Here is a 27,859-nt window from a genome sequence, read left to right as displayed (position 1 = left end):
AATTTGTCAGCCCTTCAGAAGTTGAACACCCAAGTTATAAATACTAAAATTATTTTTATTAGAGGGTTAAGGCACAGAATCTTGCAACTCTGAATGGGTCTCCTCCCATCCTCCTTCCCTTCAGCTGAAAGAGAACTAGGGAAGGTCCGAGATGCTTTTTCAAATTACATTCCTGCTTTGGATTCAGAGTTCTCTTATCTGACCATCGTCTTGGCTGCTGCAGCTGCTCTTCCTCTTGTTCCTCAAAGTTACTCTCCCAGCCCATTACAGAGAGTCCTCGACTTATAACCGCTCATTTAGTGACCATTTGAAATTACAACAGCACTGAAAACAGTGGCATGACCGTTTTTTCACACTTAACAACTATTGCAGCATCCCCATGGTCCCGTGACCAAAATTGGGGTGCTTGGCCACTGTTTCATGTTTACGACGATCGCAGCATCCCAGAGGTCATGGGATCCCCTTTTGCGACCTTCAGTGGGGAAGCCAGATTCACTTCACCACTGTGTCCAGAAAGGTCGTAAAATGGGGCAAAGCTGACTTAGCAACTGTCTTGCTTAGCCACAGAAATTTGAGGCTCCAGGACTTTGAGGACAGAGCTTCCAGCCCAATGAACACGAGGGGGCTTGAAGCCTGTGGGAGGGGGGGCCTTATAAAATGTTAGGTGTGGAATTTAAAATGGCTTAAGTGCTTCCCTGTTTCTAGGGAGTGGATGGTCTCAGTGCAGGAGCTGAAGAGTCAGCATTTTCTTTGGCTGCCAAACCAAAGCAGGATGAATTGTGCAAAAGTGAAAGCCGACTGTCTGGGCAAATCTGCTTTATTTGCAGATCGCGTAGAGGTCACTGAATCCAGATTCTTGTGGCCCAGAACGCCCGATGCTCTTAACTGCAGGGGACGCAGGCTTCTGCCTTTGATTTCTCCCTGAACAAGTAGATGAGACAGCATATTGGTGACTGGCGCTCCTGCCTCGTGTGTGCGTGGTTTTCCAAGTAGCCACAGTGCAACTCAAAGTCCTTGATGTAGCTTGCGATAACACGGCTCTCCTCTGCAGTTTGCATTTTTCTCTCCGGGCGTTTTCTTTTATTTTCTTCTGTAAAAAAAAAGCATCACCAGCCAGCCACGAATACAATGCTAGGCTAAAAATAATTTTAAAACAGAAGTGGAATCCCTGCCCGGGGGAGGAGGGGGTTAGCTAATTTTGCTCCCACCCTGCCAAATAGCCAAGAACAAACCAACACATAACCTGCAGCTGCAAATCACTTTCCCAGGTGGCTTCATTTTCAAACTCCAGTGATTTCCCCCCCCCTCCAATTAGCCTGCAAAAAGAAAAGACAAATGAGATTTGAAATGTATACAGGTAATAAATAGTTTTTCTAAGCTGGTAATGCCCAACTCAGTATTAGTCACGAGTGCAAAAAGTCACTCCAGAGGTTTATTTTGTAAAAAGAACATCCATAGGACAGCTATCTAGATGCTACCTGTGTACAGGTAGTCCCCAGATGACGACCACAATTGAGCCCAAAATTTATGTTGCTAAGTGACAGGTTTGTTAAGTGAGGTCTTTTGCCCCATTTTACGACCTTTCTTCCATGGGTTGTTAAGTGAATCACTGCAGTTGTTAAATTAGTAACCACGGTTGTTAAGTGAATCTGACTTCCCCGTTGACTTTGCTCACCAGAAGGTTGCAAAAGGGGATCACATGACCCCAGGACACTGCAAACAGTCATAAATATGAACCAGTTGCCAAGCGTCCAAAATTTGATCACATGACCACACATGGTCATGCATCCAGTTTTGGTCACCACAATGGAAAAAAGATGTTGAGACTCTAGAAAGAGTACAGAGAAGAGCAACAAAGATGATTAGGGGACTGGAGGCTAAAGCATGTAAGGAAAGACTGTCGGAATTGGGTATGTCTAGTTTAACGAAGAGAAGGATGAGGGGGGACATGATAGCAGTCTTCCAATATCTCAGGGGCTGCCCCAAAGAAGAGGGAGTCAAGCTATTCTCCAAAGCACCTGAAGGCAGGACAAGAAGCAACGTATGGAAACTAATCAAGGAGAGAAGCAACCTAGAACTAAGGAGAAACTTCCTGACAGTTAGAACAATTAACCAGTGGAACAATTTGCTTCCAGAAGCGGTGAATGCTCCAACACTGGACGTTTTTAAGAAGAGACTGGACAGCCATTTGTCCGAAATGGTATAGGGTTTCCTGCCTGAGCAGGAGGTTGGACTAGATGACTTTCAAAGTCCCTTCCAGCATCATCATCATCATTATTATTATTATAGGGATCATCATAATCATTATTATCCTAAGGGTGAAAAATGGTCATAAGTTACTTTTTTTGGTGTTGTTGTAACTTCAGTCACTAAACAAACTGTTGAAAGTCGAGGATTGCCTGTCGTTTCTCCCCAGTTTCACCTTTCTCTTCTGCTCCAGGCCTGGGCATGGGGCGAACGGATGCTGGATGCTGGCTCACTGGATCGTTTCACAGTGGACACCGTAGTGACCGAGCAAGGAGTGCTCTCAGCCCTGCTGATCGACCCAACCCACGATGATGACTTCGCCCTTCCCTACAACTGCACGGCTTGGAACCGCTTTGGCGCCCGCTCCGTTGCAGTCAGCTTACGCCGCCAAGGTGCATCTCCTCTTTTTGCTAGACCAAGTTTGATCATGGCTGCCTGGACTCAGCAGCCTGTTGTAGCTAATTGCCTGTGTTCACGCCACACGCAATCAATCCTCATGGCACAGAACATGGTTATTGGCAGGACTACGTATTGCCCATCAGTTCTCTCAAAAGATCCAAAAAGATGGCATTCTCCAAGATCCCTTTCTAGAACATGACCTTTGATGGGACCCAGGAAGGATGCCTTCCTTGTTGCTGCATGGGGTCAGCATTCCTCCTGAGGTTCAGAGGAGCCCAGTTCTTCTGGCCTTTTGTAAGACCGTGAAAACCTGGCTATTCTCCCAGGCGCTGAGCCAGGATGTCAGAGATGAGCCCCCATCTGAAAGGATTGAGACGGTGTTTGGCCTCAGCTGTACTTTGATTATTGTTGGTTTTGTCTGGGGTTATTTGTTATTATTTATTTTAACCTGATGTTAGCCAACCAGAGTTGTGGATGGATGGATGGATGGATGGGAGGAAGGGAGGAAAGGAAGGAAGGAAGGAAGGAAGGAAGGAAGGAAGGAAGGAAGGAAGGAAGGAAGGAAGGAAGGAAGGAAGGAAGGAAGGAAGGAAGGAAAGACTCATTTGCAGTTCAGTGTATTATAGAAAACCAATAGCTGTAAGATAAACGCATTTAGATACTAATATCTTAGCATGTAGACAAATTTCAAAAGGAGTCTGATAGTTAGCACCTTTTGAGACTCATAGATTTTATTAAAAGGAAGGATAAGTGAACAGTGGTTCTCTTCATCAAATGCAGGTGATCACCACTTCCTAATTTGACTCTCCTCCCCCTGAAAGACTCCATTAGTTTAGATCAGGGATGTCAAACTCGCAACGTCACGTGACCTGTCGCGATGTATTGTGACTTTTTTTGTCATTGCCGGCAATGGGGTGGGCACAGTTTCGCTATGATGCATCCGGCCTGCGGGCCAGCAGTTTGACACCCCTGGTTTAGATAAACATCTGCCAGATGCAGCATTCATCTTGGGTAGCGTCTTCTGCAAACCCAGACCGTTTGGGTAGTTTGGTGTCTTGCCCTTGGCCAAAAAAAAAAGTGTTAATTCAGCAACCAGATTAAAACTTTGATGCAAGTATTTCTCCCCACAAACCAAATGCTGTCAATTCATTACTGTATGCCAAAGAGATGAATCTTTGCTGGTTTGTCTGAAGTCTTTGGAAGTAGGAGAAAAATGAGGAAGCTTGCTAAGAAGATAGTCTCCAAGTGGGAGAAGACCCTAGTAGTCCAGAGATGAAACTAATCCAAGCCATGTTTTTTTTTTTCTACCAAGAGGTCCTGTCTGTCCTGATGTTGGGTGCTTTGGCTGCCTCGGGCGTTGTGGCTCTCTTGCTCTTAGTGGTCTTTGTGTCTCTCTGCTATCGCCGCAAGCGCTGCGGAAAAGGTGAGGATTTCTGCAACTTTCTCTCGCTCCTTCTCCTTCCTCTCTCCCTGGACTTTGCAGTCCTTTCTTGAGTTAAAGCCCAGCTGCAAGGCAACAACAATAATAATAGTAATAATAGTAATAAAGTTGGAAGGGACCTTGGAGGTCATCTAGTCCAACCCCCTGCTTAGGCAGGAAACCCTATACCATTTCAGACAAATGGCTGTTGAGTCTCTTCTTAAAAACTTCCAGTACTGGAGCATTCACAGCTTCTGGAGGCAGGTTGTTCCACTGATTAATTGTTCTAACTGTCAGGAAATTTCTCCTTAGTTCTAGGTTGCTTCTCTCTTTTGTTGGTTTCCATCCGTTGCTTCTTGTCCTGCCTTCAGGCACTTTGGAGAATAGCTTGACTCCCTTTTCTTTGTGGCAACCCCTGAGATATTGGAACACTGCTATCATGTCCCCACTCATTCTTCTCTTCGTTAAACTACTAGACATACCCAATTCCAGCAACTTTTCCTTATTTGTTTTAGCCTCCAGTCCCCTGATCATCTTGTTGCTCTTCTCTGTACTCTTTCTAGAGTCTCAACATATTTTTTACATCCTGTTGACCAAAACTGGATGCAGCATTTCAAGGGTGGCCTTACTAAGCCAGAGTTTCTCAACCTTAGCAACTTTTAAGATGTGTGGACTTCAACTCCCAAAACTGCTATCATTGCAGGAACATGGAGAAATATGGGGCCAAGCAAAGTCCGGACCCTCTGTAGGAACAAGATAGGATACCACAGTAGTTCTCAGGGCCACCTTGAGTAGCCCAGTGATATAATGAGACATGGGGTAGAACCCCAAGTAGGGCCCTTTCTGGCTTCACCGAGGAAGGAAAAATCTCAGTTTATCAGTCCTTGATACAACTTCATCTTGTGTGCAGCAAGCCCACTTCCTGAAGCATTTTGTGTCCTGTGCATAATGACATCATCTTTGTCATTGGCCTGCTGATGCCATTGAGCAAATGATCTTATTTCCATTATTGGGGCAATGATCTCATTACACAGCTGACATAATGGGCATTGTTTGCATGGAAGCATCATCATGCAAGCAATGTAAATCATTGGGACGACAGACACTATGATTTAATGGACACTTCAGATAATGAACACCCCCCCCATCGTCATTCCCCTCTTTTAGCCATATATATCACAGCCTCACATACTCTAGCAATAGAAGTAGCACTTATATATCACCCTATAGTGCTTTAGTGCGCTCTCTGAGCAGTTTACAGAGTCAGCCTATTGAGCCTATTGCCCTCAACAAGTCCTCATTTTACTGACCTGGGAAGGATGGAAGGCTGAGTCAACCTTGAGCCAGTCAAGATCGAACTGCTGGCTGTGGCCAGAGTTAGCTTGCAATACTGCATTCTAACCATTGTGCCACCACTTCAAGGCCCCTCTTCCTTTTCCTCAATATCCCATCATACAGTTAGTCCTCGGCTTACAACTGGCCACTTAGCAACCATTCCAAGTGATGACAGATTCACCCCATAAACAATTTACAATCCAACTTTGAAGTTACAACAGCCACAAAACCTCTCCGTCACACGACCACATTTTGGACGCTTGGCGACTCGCTTAACTTCACAGCCACTTGCAGCGTCCTATAGTCCCGTGATCTTATTTCCCCCCCCCACATTTTTCTCTGGTTTCCAGGGTTTACTTTCGGTTCCTGGCAAAGACACCCGTTGGGAAGAATGTATTCACTTAACAACTGCAGCGTTCACTTAATAACGGCTGCAAAAAAATGTTGTAAATGGGTCTGCTCAATTACAGTCATAAACAGCCCCTTCTCTCTGTCCCTTTGTTTACACATCCGTCAACAAACCCCAGATGGCCCCAGAGGTGGGGTTCCTGCAAGGCATCATCAACCTTTGTCCTTAAGAGTAACTTCCTAGGTCAGGGGTAGGCAACTTCGGCTCTTTTATGACTCATGGACTTCAACTCCCAGAATGCCTGACTCAGCTATGCTGACTCAGGCATTCTGGGAGTTGAAGTCCATGAGTTATAAAAGAGCCGAGGTTGCCTACCCCTGTCCTAGGTGATGGGGAGTATGATCTGACATCCGCCTCTGTCCATCTGTCTCTTGCACAGCCAAGCGGGGAACGCAACTGTCTAAGGCCGATATCCTCGTGCAGATCACCACAAGCGAGAGCAGTCCCAGCAGACCCAGTGAGGTGGAAGATGACGCCAAGGAACCGATGGTATGCAGCGATGGGCGCTCACGGGGTCCTCTGTTTCTGCCAAGTCCCTGTTTCTGCAGCATCCAGTCCCAGCTAGCTGAGCCGGCCTGTTTTGGGGGGGGGGGAGAGAGGGAAAGTACTTCTTTTTCCATTGTAGCCACAAACAAAAGAGGCACATGCAGAATTCAAAATTACACACTGCGTGTGGTAGGGGGCAGAGAGGGAGCTGCAGCTAAAAGTTGTAGAATAGAGTGCAGCTGTCCGAATGCTTGAGGCAAACAGTTGTATAATCTGCTAGGGACATCGCTTCCAGTGGGGGTTTTTTTCCCCCCCCAATCAATAATACTCTTTCCTCATCTGTTCTGCAGAGTTCCAGCCAGCCTGTTAACGTTTTTCTAGGATACTCTTAATTCATTCCCCCTGGACCTGGCCTAGTGTTTCTCAAATTTGGCCATTTTAAGTAGTATGGACTTCAACTCCCAGAATTCCCCAGCTAGCATGGCTGGCTGGGGAATTCTGGGAGTTGAAGTCCATACTTCTTAAAGTAGCCAAAGTTGAGAAACACTGATCTAGCCACCAGGAAATCATGCCCTTCCCTTGTTTCTCAGATTCCCCAGTCCCTGCTGCCTCCTCCACTGATGGAGTCCCCCCGTCCTCAATGGGTATTGGGGAAATCCCTCTGCACCAATTAAAAATGGTAAGATTTGGGGGGTTATCCTTGCAAATCTTCAGGTTCCACAAGCATGTTCGTCTCGTTGCTTTTTTTGCCATAGGTGGCATTGTTTTAGCCACCTAAACCCTGGCATTGGCTCATGAATGTCAGAAATTAAGAGAGTAAACACAGGCTGCCTAATCCTAAATCTTTATTGGCTGTGTTCACACAGCCCACTCAGCCTGGTTCCTGAATAAATCTCTTGAATTCTTTTCACCCTACCACACACTGGTTAAATGGCCTGAATTCACACAACTCCCATCCCCCAAAACAAAACCTAGTTTAGATTAAAACTAGTCAAGCCTAGCATGTTGTAAAAATGCAGCCACTCCAGGCATAACTGATTTGGATGACGGCATGGCAAAAAAGCACAGGCGTCATATCTCACTTGGCCTCTGTGGTGGAATGGAGTCTGGATTCCCAGGAGGGAGGAGCTGCCTTCCAGAGGGCAAAGGAGCAACAAAGCATGGAAAATTTGGTTGGGAGGAAGACAATTAAAAGGGTTCCTTACTAGCGATTCTCGGAGTACTGTCTGTATATCAGACCTGGGCATTCTAGGGCCCGCGGGCCACATCCAGCCCTTTGACTAAACCTGTTTGGCCCACCGCAGCTGCCCTATTGGTTCAGCCCTCCACAGCAGTCCCAGTTTCGCATGTAGCTCCTTGGGGAAATTAATTACCCACCCCTGGTGTATATAATGATGCAAACAGTTTAGTTTGGCAAACTTGTTATCTATAAGTGAGGAACAATAAAGAAAACTACTCAGAAGAAACTCCACATGTCTTTCTTGGATTTTTTTTTGACACCCTAGAACGGGTAGGCAACCTTGGCTCTTTTATGACTCGTGGACTTCAACTCCCAGAATTCCTGAGCCAGCATAGGAATTCTGGGAGTTAAAGTCCACGAGTCATAAAAGAGCCAAGGTTGCCTACCCCTGCCCTAGAACATAGAATGGGCCACTAGGAAGACCCACGTGGCCTCCAAGTTCTTGTTTTGTGATATTTAAATTTCCATGTTCATGATTGGCTCATATTTGGGCCCACTGTTTTGAGGGGCAGTTCCTGGTAACTGCCAAGTGAAGAGTGATTGTTTTAAATTCGGCTTTATTCTTTCCTCCTTCTACTCCCCTCCCCACAATACATTAGCATTATTGCTCCCTTCTGTTTTAAGGTCCTAGCCAGGTGGCAGTTTCAGTTCTGGGCCTGAAGCTGCGCAAAGCCTCTTGGATAGCAATGCTCACCTTTCCCTCTGCTTCCAGGCTACAAGCAGCGAGTCTCCAGCCACGTCCCACACTGAACACAGTGAAATCCTGGAGGATGACGAAGGGAGTCAGGAGCTGAAGGTGAGCTCTGCTGGGGCTGTACGGGATTTCCCGCATATCTGACCGAGCCAGTGCGGTTGCAGAGGAATTTATCTGCATTCAGGTCCCCCCTTGGTTCTGGGTCTACCTGGGGGAATTGTAGACCTCTCGCTCTGTTTCAAGCCACCTTCCTTCCAAGGGTTGTGATGGTGGAGATGAACGGGAGACGATCTTCACCAGTACTGTAGGCTTGAGCTCTTAGAGAAAAGAGGGATTGGAGATGTCTCCAATGAATAAACAAATGAGGGAAAAGGAAGCTGTGGGGGAGAAGATTCCTACGATAGCTGAGATTTAGATTCACCTGCCACCGATAATTCTGATTCACAGAAAACTATTCTGCAATACCGTATCCTAGAAAAGGGCACAGCTCCTGGCTGGCAACCCAAGGATCAAGCAGAGACCCCATCTTTTAATTTCACAACTCTTTTTTCTCCACAGGACCCCACCAATGGCTACTACAAGGTGCGTGCCCATGAGGAGCCCTGCTTGGGGAGCAGCTTTTCAGAATACACGCCAGCCCCCCGACCTTTGTTTGGGCCAACTTCCTTGTACCCCTCCACGGGGCCGGTGCAACCCAAACTCTTTGACTACACCCACCGCTACACCTTGGGCACTCCCAGTTCCCGTTCGGCATATGACACCACCCACGAGCGGCTTTTCCCTCCAGAGAACATATACAGTGGGGCGACTTACCTCACGGCTCCCTATAGCCGGGCTTTCACTAGCTACGTCAAGCCGAGCAGCTACGAGAAGGCCGAGAGCGGCTACGAGCAGTCCGACCAAGCCAGCAAAGCTTCGGGCTGCTCCCGTTTCTCCTACACTTCCTTGTCTCAGCAGTCTGACTATGGGCGCCCTGCTCAACAGCGTATGCAGACCCACGTATGACGGAGTTGCACCCCTTCCGGACTCCTTCCATCTTCAGTGAGAAAGAAACGGAAGTGGACACTCGCTTTGGGGAACTGGTTTCAGAGGGGACAGTCTTGAGGACCTGAATCTCTTCCTGAGGACCCCCAAGAGTCTCACCCTCTGGGGACCCCAACAGGGGGCCTGGCCTAGGGGGCCGCTCCGGCAACCAAGATGGCCGACATCTTGCTTGCCTTCTTCCGCGTGGAATCTAGAACTGTGAAGCAATTGATAAGATAGACTTTCTTTGTGTCAGGACACGAAAGCGGACCCAGAATGCAAGGTGTTCCCTTTTTGGTCTGGACCTGACTTATAGGGTGACTCAGTCTGTAAGAATCCAGATTTCACATGGTGGCCAAGCTTTCATGGGAGATCAGCCATAAGTGTAGCTTACAAATCCAGTGGTGATCAAGCTGCTTCAGCAGTGGGACTGACTGATGCGCCACCTTGCCTCCCACCCCTTCCTGCAGTCGCATGATTCTGGGAAATCTTTACGCATGGGCACTAGTGCTTGTATTTTCATTTTCCTGGCTAGATGCTATAGTTTACGTTCATGTTTCTGAACCTCAGCGACTTTAAGGGGGCATGGACTTCAATTCCCAGAATTCTCCCACTAACATGCTAGCTGGGGGAACTCTGGGAGTTGAAGTCCATACGCCTTAAAAGTGTCTGAGGTTGAGAAACACCGGTTTAAATAACTCCTATCTTCCCTCTCTTTAGCAAGCAGAGGGTGGGCACCCTGGATGGACATAAAGGCAATTAAATTCCTTCTCCTTTATTAGGTAATGGCAGTGCCATGTTTTAGGGGGAAAAGGTGTGCTGCTTCCAAGCACTTGCCGCACCTGAGACTCGCCAGCAGGTGGCAGTGGTGTTTAATCAGAATGCCAAGAGAAAACCTGAAAAGAACTGACAATAACTTGAAGGGAAAGGGACTGATGGAATAAAATCTAATTTAAGGGGAAAAAAGAAAAGCAGAGCATGGAAGAGTGCAAGAAGTCAAAAACAGGCAAGCTCTGTTGATCTTGTTTGTGCATCTATGGGGGATGGATAAGGCTGTTGGTTTTCTTTAGAGTTAAGTTATTTCTCCTGTTCCCTGTTTCCTTTTTTTTTCTTTTTGCCTTAAGTGTATTTGTATGCTCCTGTAGGGCATTTACAAGGGGAGGACATTGTTGCTTTCTTGTCTTCAGAGCCAATGGAGTTGGTTTACTTTTTTTTGTTCCGTTGTTTGCATTTTTCAAACAAGATCTCTCAGAGGCCGTTTTCAGCCGTGCCTGCTTGATTGAGCCCATGGTGCTTCAGAGACAAAGAGGGAGACATGTACGGACACTTGAAATATTTATTTTTAATTTTAAAAAACATGAGACGAGTGAGGCTGGATTATTTCTCTTTGTTCATTCAGCAGCAGCAAAGGAAATGACAAACACTTAAAAGGGGTAATTTTAGAAAACTGTAAACTGCCTTTCACGATGATGGATGGTCTGTTCTAGTGCTGTTTGTCCTCCACCTCTTTGGTGCGATGTTTTACACAGGTATCACACAATGTGCTCCCATTATAGCCTAGATGGCAATAGAAAGCTAACAGGTACCCTATGCTATTAGAAGAGAAAGAAAAAAATGAAAACCTTCATATTTGGATTCTGCACCGAGAACTGAATTCTTAAATAGATTTAAATTATATGAATTGTGGAGACAGTTTTACATTTTCTCCCCAGCCATTTCTGATGTAAGGGACAAAGCATTTAAAATTACTGGTAGCTTATGCTCTCACATCTATTATCCATTTCAGGTAGTCCTCGACTTACGATCACAATTGGTACCGGAATTTGGGTCACTAAGTGATGTGGTTGTTAAGCACCCAATTTTACGATCATTTTTACCACGGTCATGTGAATCACGTCTTTGTTAAGTGAATCACACAGTCATTAAGCAAATCCAGTTTTCCCAATTGACTTTGAACCAGAATTTTGGTTGCTAATGATGCAATCATAAAAGTGAGTCTGGATCCAAATTTACAACCATTTTTACTATGGCTATTAAGCAGATCACAAAGTCATTAAGTGAATCACACAGTCATTAAGCAAATCCAGTTTCCCCAACTGAGTTTGCTTGTCAGAAGCCAGCTGGGAAGTTTCCAAATCGCGATCAGGTGATCACAGAGGCGGCAACCATCATAAATGTAAACCGGTTGCCTAATGCCTGGATTATGATCGTGAGCAACAGTCGTAAGTTCAAATGGGTTATAAGTTACTTTTTCCGAGACCATCGTAATTTCGAATTGCCTTAAAACAAACGGCTGTAAATCAAGGACTACCTGTACATTTCAGAATCATCTTTGCAATGCATGAGGACTAGCATCTTAACTTTTAAAATGAAAGGCAGATCTTTGGATACTACTATACATTGCCCTATTTTTGCATTCTCAAACCCCAGCCCAGCCCTGAAATATTAACATGATACCCATGGTCTTACACAAGAGGGCAGTCTTATACAGCTTGAATTTCTTAGAACAAAAAACATTATTTCTAATGTGTAAATTTTCTTTTCATAAGCAAAAAAAAATATCATATTTTTGACCTTCCCTCCCTTTGGGCATAACTAAGTTTCAAATTCTGCCTGCTTAAAATCGCAGAGTAGTGACAACATCCGCACCTTAAGATCTCAGTGGCAGGTTGTGATGGATCCAAGTCCTGATGAACTGCAATGTGATGCATTTTGCATATGGCTCAGCGTGATGTGTGACCTCCGCAGTTCCTCAATTACGTTTATGGCTCCTAGATGGGAAACTGCAGGGCACTGCGGCTTGTTCAGCAAACCAAAGGTTGAGCACATGATTTGTTAGGAAGTATATCTAGCAACAGAGGGCAGAGGAATCCGTGGTCTTCACTTAGAATGTCTCCCAACCAAGCCTGATTCTGAAATTGTTTAATTTCAGAGAAACCGCTGCCACGTCCGTACTTGCCACTTACAAAGGCTGTATTTTCCCCAAATAGCTTCTCAAGGTGGGAACCTGGAAGTTCGTCCTGCTCCTGCTGCTTTTCTGCCTGTCCTTGGTCATTCTCTTTCTCTTTTTAAATAAGGAAATACCTCTGAAACAGTGACCCATTTGGGGCATGGGTGATCTAATCTCATTTAAAGATTATATCATTCTCGAGTTTCATCTTTTTTGGAGAAAGGTGGAGCTTTGTAATGTTTTTAGATGTTTTAGGACTCAGTTCCAACATTCCACGCCAACATGGCCTAAGAATCCTGGGAAGTGAAGTCCTAACGCATCTGGAGAGCACCCTTAATATATGAGGCGGACAATGGTTTTTCTATTATATAGCAGGAAAGCGAAATAAATTATGTCATTCAGCAATACACATGCTCCAAGGTTTGTATTCTTCTTAGGGCCTCTCAGCACATATGTACATGTGCACACATTTCACAGCAAGTCTGATGTACCTCTGCTTTTAATAGCAGATGGGGCTGATGTCACACTATCTTAATGCCTGGGGAAAAAAACAGGAGAGAGAATGAGGTATTGCTGACTCTCTCTGCTTCTCTCCAGCATAATCAGCCGTACTTAGATGATCTCAATGGCTTCATTGTGATCTTGTTATTGTTGCTGTTAGCCAAATATATTATTTTTCATCACGGCTGCATACCAAGAGCTTGTGAATGCTTCCCATGATGCATTTGGGGATAAAGAGATAGATGACAATGGGTTGCCACACAACTGACAAACAAAAGGGGCAGTTGACCTGCACTCTCATTTCAAATCTCTCTGCAAACCCTCAACTCAGAAAGCAGTTATCCCTGGAATGTGAGTTGAAGGGCAGAAGAAAGAGAATCAAAAGGAGAAAGAAAGAAAGAAAGGAAGGAAGGAAAGAAAGAAAGAAAGAGAAAGAAAGAAAGAAAGAAGAGAAGAGAAGAAAAAGGGAGGGAGAGGAAAGGGAAGGGAAAGAAAGAAAAGAAAGACAGAAAGAAAGTCTCCACCCACTTTTGCTTCAGACTCCATCCATTACTATCATAAAGTGTGATAGAGTCCTAATGGCTAGAGCAATCAATCAATGAAATAGCTTGCCTTCAGAAGTTGTGGGTGCTCCATCACTGGAGGCTTTCAAGAAGAGTTTGGACAGCCACTTGTCTAAAATGGTATAGGGCAGTGGTGGCGAACCTATGGCACGCGTGCCAGAAGTGGCACTCAGAGCCCTCTCTATGGGCACTCGCGCCATGCCCCGGAGATGGCAACTATCCCTCTTCAACCAGCTGCCCGCTAACTTGCCGAGGTCCCACATGGCTGGATGCATCCCAGCATCCATGCGCTCACTGGCCTCTTTGTGCGGGGGCCGATGGTGTCAGGCAGCAGCCGCCCTGGCCCCTGCCTCACCTTGCCCTGTGACAATGGCACCCCCACCCTGCCTCGCCTTGCCTCGCCTCACCCCGCAGTACGAGCCTCCTGACCACCTGACAGAGACCCCCTGGATCTCCCCCAACCCTGCCCGGCCCCCACAGGCATCCCTCCCCATGAGCAACATCGAAGTGATCACGCCCACCTTGGCCACACTCACCCAATCTGCCACGCCCACCTGGCACCCAGCGATAAATAAGTGGGTTTTGGGTTGCAGTTTGGGCACTCGGTCTCTAAAAGGTTCACCATCACTGGTATAGGGTCTCCTGCTTGAGCAGGGGGTTGGACTAGAAGACCTCCAAGTCCCTTCCAACTCTGTTCTGTGTTCTATGTTCTAAGAGTTCAAATGAGGGGTCCTTGCTGCTCTTTGAGCTTGGTGCTTTTCTTGCAGACATTTCATTATCCAAACTAGGTAACCCCATCAGTATTAGCAAGAAAGCCACCAAGTTCAGAGACCACCAAGGATCCCTCAGCACTCATATTGTTTTTCTTTTAAAAACAGCAAATTTCCTTCCTGTCTCCCCCACTCCCCCCCCCATCCTAACCCTAACCCTGAAAAACAGCAGAAGCCTTTTCCCATCGTGGATAGTTCTTTGAGTTTTTATTTTATTTTACTTATTTATTTTATTGAAACGGCCACTGTTTGTCCTCCTACCTATCCACTGACGGCCAGGTGCCCCCCCCCAAGTGGAAGCATGAACATCCAGATGTGGCTACAGGTCGTCCTCAACTTACAACAGTTCATTTAGTGACTGTTCAAAGTTACAATGGCACTGAAAAAAGTGACTGATGATCAGCTTTCACACTTATGACCGTTGCCGCGTCTCCACGGTCATGTGATTTACATTCAGATGCTTCACCACTGGTTCATATTTATGATGGTTGCCGTGTCCCGGGGGTCATGTGATCACCTTTTGCGACGTTCTGACAAATAAAGTCAAAGGGGAAGCCAGATGCACTTAACAACCATGTTACTAATTTAACAACTGCAGTGATTCACTTAACCAAGGTAGAAAGAAAAGTCGTAAATTGGGGCAAAACCCACTTAATAAATTTCTCACTTAGCAACATAAATTTGGGGCTCCGTTGTGGTCATACATCAAGGACTACCTATATTCAGCCTTTTCTTACTTTTATATCTCCAAACTGGGTGTGGGGAGGAATGCCTACATTTCCACACGGGAGGAACCCATGAAGAGCACTACGTTCCTTCCTTCAATGCAATCCACCATTTTTATTCTTTCTCTCTTTGGTGCCTCCGCTCCTGTCCCTGGACTCGGATCCGTGCGATGGAAACAATAGGTTTTCCTGCTCCACGCTGCCACAAATGCTGCATGATGGATCGAATAGCTCCAGCCCTGCAGGACTTCTCCCCCAACAGCTGCAGACGGTGACTTAATTCAACCCAGTGGAGCACGTCATGCATTATTAAGTCATTGCCAATAGGGAATCACCAATGAGGAGGATTGATAAAAAAGATCAATCTATCATCACGATTGCAGGAGAAACCGGCGGCCGCTGGAGAGTGAGGTCAGCCATTGGGCCAGGTTTTCATTCGATTCAAAGACTGGACTAAGCATTCTAACCAGCCCAGGGCTTAAAATAAGACCCATGGCAGAACAGTCTTCCCTGTCTTCTCTTTGGAGGGTGCAAATCTAAGAGCAACTGCAGCTTGCAATTCGGAGGGGCAAAATTAGGATGAGCAAATTGTGGATCATGTGCATACATGCATGCCACACACCCCGATCCAATTTTTTGGAGCCTTTCCCCTTCCCCAGTCTGAACAACACAATTCTTCTTCCTCTTCTTGTAGCATATCCGTTATCGGACGTTGGCGATCATGTTGGCGATCCTGTTTTTATCAGCAGCCGCACGAAAAAGTGCTGCTGAGTTTTGTCCAAACCAGTCCCTTAGATTTTGAAGCCACGATGTTCTTCTTCTGCCTGGACCTCGTTTGCCTTCAATCTTTTCCTGGAGGATTAAATGGAGTATGCCGTATTTTTCTGGGTGTCGCATCACATGTCCGAAATATTCTAATTTTCTTTTTTTTAATTGTTTTGATGATTTCCCTTGGCTTTCCCAGGTGGCTTATCACTTCCTCATTTCAACAACACAATTAGCATTTTTTATATAGCACTGTTTCTCAACTTTTAAGATGGCAATCAATCAGAATAGAGCTGGAAGGGATCTTGGAGGTCTTCTAGTCCAACCCCCTTCTCAAGCAGGAGACCCTATACAATTTCAGACAATGGCTGTCCAATCTCTTCTTAAAAACCTCCAGTGATGGAGCACCCAAAATTTCTGAAGACAAGCTGTTCCACTGGTTAATTGTTCTCACTGTCAGGAAATTTCTCCTTAGTTCTAGGTTGGCTCTCTCCTTCATTAGTTTCTATTCATTGTTTCTTGTCCTGCCTTCAGATGCTTTGGAAAATAACTTGACTGCCTCTTTTTTGTGGCAACCCCTGAGATGTTGGAAGACCGCTATCATGTCACCCATAGTCCTTCCTTTCTCTAGACTAGCCATACCCAATTCCTGCAACCGTTCTTCATATGTTTTAGTCTCCAGGCCTTTGCTCTTTTTTGCACTTTTTCCAAAGTCTCAACATCTTTTTTGTAAAGTGGTGACGAAAACTTGATGCTGTATTCCAGGTGTGGTCTTACTAAGGTTTTATAAAGCGGCACTAATACTTCACGTGATTTTCATTCTATGCCTCTGTTTATACAACCAAGGATTGTCTTAGCCGTTTTGGCTGCTGTCACATACTGCTACCGCATGTGTGGACTTCAACTCCACACAACCTGGCTGGTGAATTCTGGGAGTTGTAGCCCACACACAAAGTTGCCAAAGTCGAACAATAAAGGCATCTCTTTGCTGGCACCTAGTGGTTGTCTGCAGGTTTACAGGCCAGGCACGGGAGCCCTAGCTAGATAGCAGGTGCAGTAAGCAGATTCTGTGACCTCTGCATCCTCCATGGATGGTTCAGATTCTTGCAGACAGAAAAATTGCTTTACTAACCAGGATTGCCTCTTTACGGGGAGAATAAATTGCCTGGATTCAATTGTAACATCCACTTCCCAAAGATGATCGATACTAATTTCAGCGGAAGCTTCTCACCATCTGCTTGGTAACTTGCCCGAAACTTGGGAACATAAGTAGATTTGTAGATGTAGATTTGGGGGAGCCAAGAGACAGGCACACCTGCCTAAGCTAAGAGATGGAGGGCAACATTCTTGCACATCCAGAGGGAAAAGGTAGAAAAGCGATCTGTGGTTTGAAGCCCTGAAACAGGCTTTGAACCAGTCATGCAGGCTGTTCTTCCTTTTAAAAAGATGATTAAATCTCCCTGGAGTCAAAAAAAACATACAGGTAGTCCTCGCCTTATGGCCATAATTGACGCCAGAATTTCCATTGCTAAGCCAAGCAGTTGTGAATCATGAGGTTGTGAATCATGAGGTTGTTAAGCGAACCTGGCTCCCCCCACCGACTTTGCTTATCAGAGGCCAACTGGGAAGGTCACAAATGACACAGGACACCACCACCAGCCCTGTTGTTGCAACCATCATAAATACAATACATGCCAGTTGCCAAGTGCCCAAATTTTGATCACATGACTATGGACATGCTGCAATGGTTGTAAGTCTGAGGACCGGTTGTAAGTCACTTATTTTCAATAACTTTGATTGCTAAACAAATGCTAAACAACTATCTGCATTAAAAACTCCCTTAATTCGGGGTAGAGTCGAGATGACTGGATGGAGCTGAGAATTTACTGGCCGGATGCCCTTCCTGATGCCTATGCAGAGTTCACAGCAGAAGTTTTTTCTTTGAGTCCTAGGAGAGAAACATCTGCAGCTACCTAGGATTGAACTCTTAACCTTCCGAGTGGGAGGGAAGCGTGTTCACCACTAGGCCACCACACTGCTTGAGGACTACCGGCATTACATTCAGCTAAAATAGGTCGATATGGTTAATGATCCTGCTTTTTATAGGGACCCCTCAGTTATCTTGGCATGATGTGTTAACCAGACCACCACATTAAGCCATCAGATGGTTTGTTTGGGCTTAATGGATGTGAACACAAATGTATCTTTTTTTTAACCTGGGTTTAAAATAAAGTACATTGTGGGAATCCAACCCAGCCAATTTGTCTGATCCTAACACTGTAACGTTGGTTGCTGTCCATGGGTAGGAAAGCTGTGGGCTTTGGAAGCTGTTGAATTATGGCTCCCAGAAACCCTGGCTTGCCTAACCATCGGAGGTAGGATTGCTGGGAATTGTAGTCCAGCAAGGAAGAAAACCCTAGCTTCTGCCAGGTAGCATCTTTTCTTGCTGTCTTCCATCAACTGCATCCTATCTTTATGATAGTTTGTTCATATGGTGGATTATTGGTGTATTAAACTAAAGCAGCAAAGTGGAGGAATGAAGCTAGCTGGCTGCTGAATATACATTTCCTGTGCTGTTGATATTTAAGCCGCAAGCTGGATAATTTGGTCATTTAAGAGGATTGTATTCTGAGTCAACCTTCAGTCTGTTGGTTTTCATGTCCTTATTTGCAAAACACATCACGCCACCATTTATTGTTTGTTTGTTTGTTTGTTTGTTTGTTAACAGCCCAGTTGACAATACTTTCTCTGCTCTGAGCCCTCTGCAGCGAACAAAACGCAATACACACACAAACACAAAATGAGCCCAACGTGCTAAATGAGTTCAAGAGCTGCAAAATAGAATAAGCAGATGGCGATGCCCAAAGTCTAAAGAGCACTAAAATTACTCTTTCTCTCAATGGGAGATATGCTAGAAACCAACTATAAAATTCCCAGCAACCAATCTGAAGCCTTCCCAATCATGAATTTGAAGGCCAAAGAGCAAATTTCTTTATTTAGAAGATTTATGTGACTGCCCATATCACCTTGAGCAGCTAACAATCAACCTTGATAAACATATTTGAAAAATTAAGCAAACCTCCGTAGAATTGGAACCATCGGACTCAGCCAAGGTATGCCATAATAATCCCATACCAAGCTACACATGTGCTGGGTTCAATTCCTATCCAGTGCCAACGCCTGGAAAACAGCCAGGTCTTCACAGCCTTCCAACGATTAAGTTTTTGTTTTTTGTTTTTCATGAAAACATCCCTGAGGTTTTCCTAGCAAGACTTTTCAGAAGTGGTTTGCCATTGCCTCCTTCCTAGGGCTGAGAGAAGGTGACTGGCCCAAGCTCACCCAGCTGGCTTTGTGGCTAAAACAGGACTAGAACTCACACAGTCTCAGGGTTTCTATGCTGATGCCTTAACCACTACATCAGGGGTAGTCAACCTTGGCTCTTTTATGACTCGTGCACTTCAATTCCCAGAATTCCTGAGCCAGCTTAGCTGGCTCGGGAATTCTGGGAGTTGAAGTCCACGAGTCATAAAAGAGCCAAGGTTGACTACCCCTGCACTACACCAACCGACTCTTACCAGAAATGTTATATCTCCTTTTTAAAAAAGCCTTTCTCTCTAGCCAACCTCAAAAATGCACCTCCCTCAATTAGCAATGGCACCCAGGAAAAACAACTTTAAGGTTCAAGCAGATGCCTAACGGAGAAACTTTGAAATAAAGATGGAATCACTTTGGAAGCCAAGACAGATTGGAAAGTCCTGCTCCAATGTGTGATCCTTTAATTTTGCCGTCCTGTGCCACCAGCTGAACGTTCTGGATCCATTTCAGAGAGAAAAGCATGTATAATTTGCTGCAGCCATCCATAACACACAGTTCTGGTTTAGCCAATCCCAAAAAATCTTTTTGCATAGCAGTGTATGAGAAAAGAGGAGAAACAATAAAGGGAAGATTTATACAATTTTTATTTTATTATTTTATTTTATTTTATTTTAATCACATCTTTTTTATCAATAATGCAAGGGGGCAAATATATTCAGTACATCTTCCTCCTATTTCCCCCACAATAATCACCTCATGAGGTGGATTGGTTGGGCTAAGAGAGAGTGACTGCCGGCTTTCATGGCTAAGGCAGGGCTTGAACTCGGTTCCTAGCCTGGTGTCTTAACCGCTAGACCAAGTCTCCAACTCTTGTTCTTATCTAATAAGCCATAATTTATTGGACCCAGATGGTTAAATCTGAAGTAGGCTTCTCACAGCATGGAGCTAGAAACAAGAGATCTAACATAGTTTATATTAAAAATGGGCTGCCCCCAATTCCCTTGATTTTGTTTGTTATTTTATAAACGTGTTATAAATGTGCAGATTTTTTTTCTCAAAACATCAACCATGTGACACTTCTGCCTGCAGTGGTTAGGCCTGAGAAAGGGTCATTCACACAAGCAAATCATATTCCAAGGTGAATAAACAAATCTCGAAGGGTGAATGTGAGTACTACACTATGAAAACAAGATGCTGCCAAATTAGTATCAGCAAATCCATTCATTCATCCATCCATCCATCCAAAAGATGTGTAGGGACATCCATCTTATATAACAGAGGTCCCCAACCTTTTGGGCACTAGGGACAGGTTCCATGGAGAGAGGTTTTTCTGCAGACCGGAGGATGCGTGGTTTTGGGTGCAGCCTGCATCTTGCGGTTGGGGCATTGCTTGTTTGTGCAGACCGGTTGCTGGCATGCCGTGGCCCGGTACTGGTCCACGGACCAGGGGTTGGGGACCTGTTATATAATATAAACCTGGGAGGCTAACAACCATCAAGCCATTGGGAATACATGAAAAAAATAAAAGTAGGAATACCACAAGAGTAAAAAAATGTACACGCCAGCTAAGGTTCCATAATCATCTCACATCAAACTTATGCTGGGCTCAACTCAGCTCCCATCCTTCCTCACCACTTGAGGCAGATCTTGGTCTCCACACCCTTCCAGAAGACTAAGAAGATAGGAATTGCCTATTCTTCCACTACTGTATCCGTCCCAAACCAAATATCCCTAGATAATATATTACATGGATATATAATATACCAGTGTTTCTCAGCCTTGTTTCAACGTGAAGATGTGTGGACTTCAACTCCCAGAATTTTCCTAGCCAGGAAAAAAGATTCCATTACTTCTTTAGAACATTCATTCCACTGATGAATGTTCTCATTGTTAGGAGACTTTTTTCTAGCCAACCTCTGCCTTCTCTGCAACTTAAATCCATTTCTCTTTGTTCAGCATTAAAATAAATAAACACAATACTCTAGCTTTCTTCACGTGAGACTCTCAGAAGATATCCTAGCTCTTCAGTCTTTTCAACTATGCCCACTTTTTAAAATTAAACCCAACTTTTTCATACTCCACAGCCATTCCTCCTACCGTGGAACAGCCCAATGAAAAAAACAAGAGACAGCAACACAAAGCAATACTTCTTACTTTAAGATTCAGAGGTTTATTTCAGAAATAATTTGGAACACAAATATAAACACCACTTACCTTAAAAACCCATTGCAATGAGGTCCAATGACATAGCAGTTCCAATAAGGACAGCTATAGGCTAGTGGCAAATCTATCAGGTCCAGTCCCAACTTTTTATACCTTTTCTCATACGAAGACCGTAGAGAGATGGTCAGCGATCAGCAAGTCCACAGGTCTTAAAGTTGCCAAGGTTGGGGACCCCTGACCTAAACCATTTTATTTTCCAAGAATGCCTTTGCTTCTCTTAGTGTAGGGTCTACTAGAACCATTATTAGAAGTAGAGGTGGTACTTGAAATTTAACTAAAACATCTGTATTTTTTAGTTATGGACCAGGAATATTTGGCAAGTGTGTTTATTGTCTTCTCTGGAAAAAAGAACCATCATTGTTCTCTGATGAGTCCCAATGTCTGTCTCCTTGAATGATGCTCGGACATCAAGAGAAGCTCCAAGCATACATGATTTATATCCAATTAGATGTAAACTAATTACAGCCCAGGACTGTAATTAAACTACAGCAAGTCCTTGAATTAATGGCCATAATTGACTCGAGTTTCCATTGCTGAGCAAGGCAGTTGAGTGTGTCGTGGCTGATTTTACAACTTTTACAAGTTTTAAAAACCACAGGTACCAAGCAAGCCATGTGACCTTACCATGTGACCCTTTATTTCAGCCAGAAGGCATCGCACATCACAAGGCGACCGACGCTAGCAAGTTCTACCTTGCGCAACAAGTACCAGGAGAAAGATGAATACTGGGACAAGTTTTTTGCTTCAAAACATGTCGAGTACCAAATTCGATGAGTTTTGAAGCAGTCAAATACTGAGGTATGACTGTACATGAATCTGGGATGGTGCAACCATTGTAAATATATGCAGGCCGCAAAGTGTCTGAATTTTGATTGTGTGACCTGGGGATGTTGTGATGGTTGTTAAGTGGGAGGACCAGTTGCAAGTCACATTTTTCAATGCTACTGTAACTTTGAACAGTCGCTAAATGAATATGTCATGGTTCCGACAGATGAAACTATTCAAAAGAATTTTGAGGCATTGTTTACCTTAAAGAATCTTTTATTCGAGTAGCATATCGGCACTGTGTAATCGAAGCCAAAGACTGAAATCCCCTCCCCTGGGCACATAGTATCAAAGCACAATTCCCTCCTCCAATTAACATTCATAAATCACATTCCCCAATTAGCTTGAAGCTCTGGCTTCCTCTCCAGTTCTCCAGCCTGCCAATTCTTTATCAGCTCTGGGCTCAATAACCTTGATTCTCATGCTAGGTTTAGTGTTGTTATGTCTAGCTAGACTCTCATTCACATCTTCCCCCCTCCCAGCATCAACTAACTCTAAAAGTGAAAAAGATGGCTACATCTGTTGTCAATGCAGAACATCTGATGTTAGCAGCGTTGATAGAATGGTTGTAAGACAAGGACTGTACTGGGACCAGAATCTTGACTGTTCTTTTTTTTTTTAGTTGAAAGAATATGGGCAGGATAAACATTGTGCCTCACTTGGAAGGAAGATGATGCCAGACTGCACCAATGGGCAAAAATCCATTGGAAAACCAGGAAGAGGGGAGATCAGCCCAGATCCCATTGGAAGACCCATTAGAAAATTCCATTCTGATGGAATGGATAATCCACTTTAGGGCAGAGGAAAAACAAGATTAAAAGCCTTGCAGTCACCTTCCACTTACTAGTGATTGAAGTCATTTTTCCTTAGCCTTGCAGATATTAGTTCAAAGGAGGCAATACTTTGATGGGAGGCTGTTAGGAAAGGCATCCTTCCCCCTTTCAACATAACCTCTCCCCCCCCCACACACACCTCCTTTGCTTCTCTGCATTAGTTTTGGCCAAATTGACATCTTTGATCAAAGAAGAGACATTATCTAACTTTACTGCTGACTGGAAATCCCCTTACAGACGTTTTGTATGAAACAGGGGAAAAAAATGAACTTTTTAATATATGGTTTTGATGACCAAAAACAGATTATAGAAAAAAAAAAATGAAAGTCATGCTGTAATTAGAGTATATTTATATACTCTACAGTGTGTATATATATATATTATATTGTGTATATTATACAATATATATAATATACAATATATTATATTTATTATATTATGTTGTTTTGTTATGTTGTTATATTGTTATAATTACTTGTACTTTTGGCTTTGTTTTTCCCCTTTTCTTCTTTCTTTTCTTTATTCTAAATATTAGTTCCCGCCATTTTTAAAAATCTTTTTCATTAAAATCTTAAATAAAGTTATATCGGGGGGGGGGGAAGGAAAGCTCGAAAGCCAGGGCTCTCTTTGGCTGGCCCGGTCAAGCGCCGGGATCGGGGCTGATCTATCGACCCTTCCTTTGGCTTTTGCTAGCAGAAACACGCGTGGGCGGCGAGCAAACCCGCCACTCGGCTCTTCCCAGGCACGCGCGGTCCAGTTCGGGTCCCCGAAGACCAGACGGCTTCGCCCGGCAGCCGGCAGAGAGGCGGCGCCATCCCCGTGGCGGAGTCGCTCCACCGCCGCCCGGGGAACGTCTGAAAGGGCTCCCCGCCGTCTCCTACAGAACCGGGAGAAGCAGCCGCGGCTCCGCATCTCCGGCCGCGCTCCGCCCCCTGCGGCCCCTCCCTCCTGGGCGTTCCGTCGCTGCGGGCAGAGCGGGCGGGGCGAGGCGGGCGAGGCGGGGCGGGGCCGGGCAGAGGCTGCAGCCGCAGCAGCGGGGAAGGCGATCGGCGGCGGCGGCGGCGGCAGCAGCAGCGGGGCCAGCTCCTCCTGTCACAGCCCAGCTGGGAAGCGCCGTAGCAGCAGCAGCGCCCGAAGCTAGCGCAGCCCAGCCCGGGAGGCGACTCCATTTGTAGCCTCGTTGCTGGCCGTTTTGCCTCGCTGAGGAGGAGCCGCCCGAGCGAGCAAGCCAGCGTGCAGGAGGAAGCGCGAGCCCCCGGCCGAGCGAGAGCGAGAGCGGGACGGGGCGAGCCATGGCCGGCTCGACGGGATGCGCCTGGACTGGCTGGGCTGCGGCGCGGTGGCTCCTGGCGCCCCTGCTCTTGCTGGCCTCTTTCCCCGGACCCGGAGGCGCAGCCAACACCCAGGTGAGCCCGGCGCGGAGGTGGGGGGGGGGGGCTGAGCAGCGAGGCTCCCGGACTGCAGCCCCGCGCGCGTCCGCCGGGGGGGGGGGGGGGGGGATCGGTGGGCAAGCTGGGGCTGGGAGAAGGAGAAGGGGCTGCCCAAGGTCACGGCGGAGCGGGGAAGAGACCTGCTCGGAGACCCTTCCCCGCCTCGGGTCCTTCCAAGGAAGGGCGAGAAAGGAAGCGCTTGCCGGGAAATCCGAGGAGGGGGAAAGGGAAGGGAGGGGGAGAGGAAAGCGCACGTCTGCCTTCCACGCCCCGCTGCCCTCCAGCTGGGTGGGACTCCACCTTCTATCATCCCCTGCTCTCGAATCTGGAGGGTGCCCGGTAGGGGAAGGCCACCCATAGACGGTGGTCTGGCGAGGGGATTTTTGGCTCTGGGAAGGGTGCTAAATCTTTGCCCCTCTGCCTTTTCTGCCCCTCTGCTTTGCCAGCGGAGCCCCAAGCCTTGGGAAAAGCTGGCATTGGCATTGTGTGGTCTTCTTGCCCGGGATTGGTGGTATGTGAAGGAGATCCACTCCACCCATCCAACCAGATGCTCCAAAGTGGGAAATGATCTGGCACTGGCTGGTGCCCTGTCCTCATTCAAATCACTTCCTTTCCCCGCCCCCTCTGCCCCCCCCCCAAGCCGTTGCAACCTTCTCCTCAAGACTGGGTGACCATGATTAACATTTCAGAGCCAATGGCCATCCTCTCATTTCATAAGCTGGTGGCAGGTTTCCAAGTCACATCCGCTGGAGGCTTATTGCTACAAATGAGCCCCATGGACTTAGTGTTGGCTGGGTAGGCAGTGATGAGGAAACGCACAAATCTTTTGCACAATTGCCCCATCTTCACATGGGAATAGTGCATGAAGCCAACACTGCCCATGATATTTTAACACAGAGGATCGTATTTGGCCATCTTGCTCTGTCTCGTGAGTGGATTGGCCCGTTGCAAAAACTGATGTACTCAGCAAACATGGCCAGAGACCCATGGCTTCCACAGGCCTTGTAGATGAAGGAGATGCTGTCCTACTTCTAGGGGGCAAATATCCAGAAGATGGGTTTGAAATAAGACTAGATGACCTCAAGCCATAGGATTGGTCTCAACTGTCCAACAGCCTAGTGGGTACCCTGCCTGATGTATCCAAATCCTGCCAAAGGCACTCACAACCTGTCACCCTCATTGGGGGACAACCCAAAAAATCCTGGCTTGGTGTTCACAGGGAGGTAATGGGCTTGTATAGGGTCTCCCGTAACCATCATTTATTCCTTCTGTGGCGTTGTCAGCATTTGATCATGGATAGCTTATTGGGCAGAATCCATTTGGAATCATCGGTTAAATGTGTCTCACTTTAGCTCTTCGGCTCCAAAATCTGGAGACGGTCAAATACATATTACAGTTTTAATAAGAGGCAGTGGGCATCAGCAAGTCTCATCACAAATATTCCAGACTGCATGTGACATTGGTCATAATGCAGCCCCTTCGCTCCTTCCCCCCCCCCCAGCTCTGGGTGATAGGACACCCGCCAATCCTCCCCCAGCCTGGGTCATTGAAAGGCCTCATTCAGAAATGTGGGGAGCCTTCAGGCCAGAATGACAGGCGCTGCCAGACGTTCAACGCTACCTCTCTTTAGAAAACCCCATGATAGGACTCTGGCCCATGATGTGAGGCCATGCCTAGGTTTTGTATACTTGAATTTTGTCGATTGAGAGAGATTTTATTCTCTTTTGTGAGGAGGGGGCTTCGCTCTTTTGCAAAACACGGGGGGGGAATCTGGGGGAACCTGGCTGTGGGGTGGAATTTCTCCTGCAAAATTGTCTAGACGGCACCGTAGAAAATCTGGGTTGAACGATGAGCGAGTAGCAAACATGTTTCTTGAGCAAGGCGTAAGTGAGCCTTCTTCCCCTCCCACTTCTTATGCCTCAGTGTTCTGGAACTAAATGCAGCTTCCTTTGTAGTTAGCGACACCCGCACAGCTACTTTCAACCTCACAAGAATGCAGGTTGTTAGTGCATTCTGCTGATTGGAAAAGCCACTAGATTACCAAGGTTCTGAGTCTAGCCATTCCGTTGCACATGGACTTGTCCTCAGGTATCCAAAATGATGTGGTCCACTCCTAGGAAACTAGTACCACTAGAGAGCTGAACAGTGGCAGGTAGGCAGGCAAGAGGAAGGAAAAGGAAGGGAAGGAAAAGACAAAAGGGAGGAAAAGGGGGAGGAAGGAATGAGAGGGAAGGAGGCAATGAGGAAGGGAGGGAGGGAGAGAGAGAAAAGGAAGGAAAAGAGGAAGGGAGTGAGGAAAGAAGAGAAGGAAGGAAGGAAGGTAGGAAGAAAAAGAGAAAAGGAAGGAAGGAAAAGAAGGAGGGAGGAATGAAAAGGAAGGAGAGGAGGGAGGGAGGGAGGGAGGGAGGAAGACTAAGGGAAATGGCTGAACTAGCTTAGTGAAGAGTGAAGAGGGTTGATGGATGGCCAAAAAATGCCTGTCTAGGGAGAAGTATGCTGAAAGAGGGCATGGCTGAACAGAATCCTAAAGAACATTCAATGTTAGCACATTCTGTCTCTTCTTCATCAATGGAGTCAATGATTCCAGAGGATGGGGACCCTTAGACTAGGTTTATATACCACAATTAGCCATAAGATAGTTTGCTTCGTTTTGGTGTAATGCTGCATGTCATAGGAACTCCATCTTTGTTGTTTGTAAGCTATGCTTTGTGGTTTCGTGGTATGTGTGAACCCAGGCAGTTGCAGCTTGGCGGATAAACTGTGGTTGAGGAAAGCTTAGCTGACCACGATGCATGCACCCTGTTCGTGAAAGGGCTGTGTTTTGTGTGCACGACCATCAAAGGCACAGGGCTGGCTGAGAATGCAGGCACAATCTTCAAAGGCCTCGATCTGTATTCAGCCATGCAATTCTTGTCACCTTTTTTATTGGGCAGATGTCCAAGAGATTCCAACCCAACCTTTTCCTCTTGTAGGAGGCAAAGTCAACCGAGGTTGCACCTACTACACGCACAGTGCCGCCCTTACGTGTCCCTGCTTGACTTACTAGTGTTTGGGAAGCCTGTGACTTCACCTTTGTTTCCCTTAGGCGGGTACAAACAACAGCTGAAGCCGCATGTCCATTCAATCCTAAAAAAGGACAATAAAAGGGCCCCCAAATAAATGTGATCAAATGATTTTGTCTTCCCAATTGGAATGTACGTAGTTTAAAGGACTTTAAAAGGGGGGAGGAGGGACAGTTTCTAGTGCAGCAGCAACGGGATGAGACTAGATGACCTTTAAAGCATCTAGAGGACCTTTGAAGCATCTTCTAGCTGGATGATGCTAACATTCCCCATATGTGGCTTAACAGAGTGGGAGGAATTTATCTCATTCTTATCCAAGAGAGGCTGGACAAGGTCCTGCTACATAGATGTTCAAAGGCACTGTCCACCTTGTGGTCACTTCTTCCTCAGCCTTCAGCCCTGGCTATTTTCTATCCCAGATTCCCCTGACTTCCAACTTGGGGGGGGGGCTCCCTTAAAGACCATAGCCTTGGGAAAGGTTTGGGAAAGTTCTCCCACTGCCAGAAGGGACGTCATCCAACCGCAGGGTCCCCTCGTTTCCCCACTCTGCTCCTCCTGTGTGCAGTGGACCAGCAACCTCCCTCGCCTTCCACTCACCCCCTTCCCAATTCTTCAGACCTGCAGAAGGGCTACCTTCCTTTTGT

General features: G+C 46.1%; 1 protein-coding gene across 1 annotated transcript in view; it reads left to right on the top strand.

The window, feature by feature from the left end:
• Window positions 1-9,235, top strand: part of KIRREL2 (kirre like nephrin family adhesion molecule 2) — a 30,748-nt gene extending 21,513 nt beyond the window's left edge. Inside the window, exons 11-15 of the mRNA XM_015816966.1 lie at window positions 2,441-2,639; window positions 3,959-4,069; window positions 6,190-6,299; window positions 8,249-8,332; window positions 8,789-9,235. Of these exons, the coding sequence (XP_015672452.1) occupies window positions 2,441-2,639; window positions 3,959-4,069; window positions 6,190-6,299; window positions 8,249-8,332; window positions 8,789-9,235 (951 nt within the window). The remainder of the gene's footprint in view (window positions 1-2,440; window positions 2,640-3,958; window positions 4,070-6,189; window positions 6,300-8,248; window positions 8,333-8,788) is intronic.
• Window positions 9,236-27,859: the final 18,624 nt, after the last annotated feature.

The sequence above is a fragment of the Protobothrops mucrosquamatus genome, unplaced genomic scaffold, assembly GCF_001527695.2.
Source record: "Protobothrops mucrosquamatus isolate PMUCROS unplaced genomic scaffold, P.Mucros_1.0 scaffold542, whole genome shotgun sequence".
Classification (NCBI taxonomy): Eukaryota; Metazoa; Chordata; class Lepidosauria; order Squamata; family Viperidae; genus Protobothrops; species Protobothrops mucrosquamatus.
Note: the sequence above shows the minus strand (reverse complement) of the source record. Positions and strands in the feature narration are given on the sequence as shown.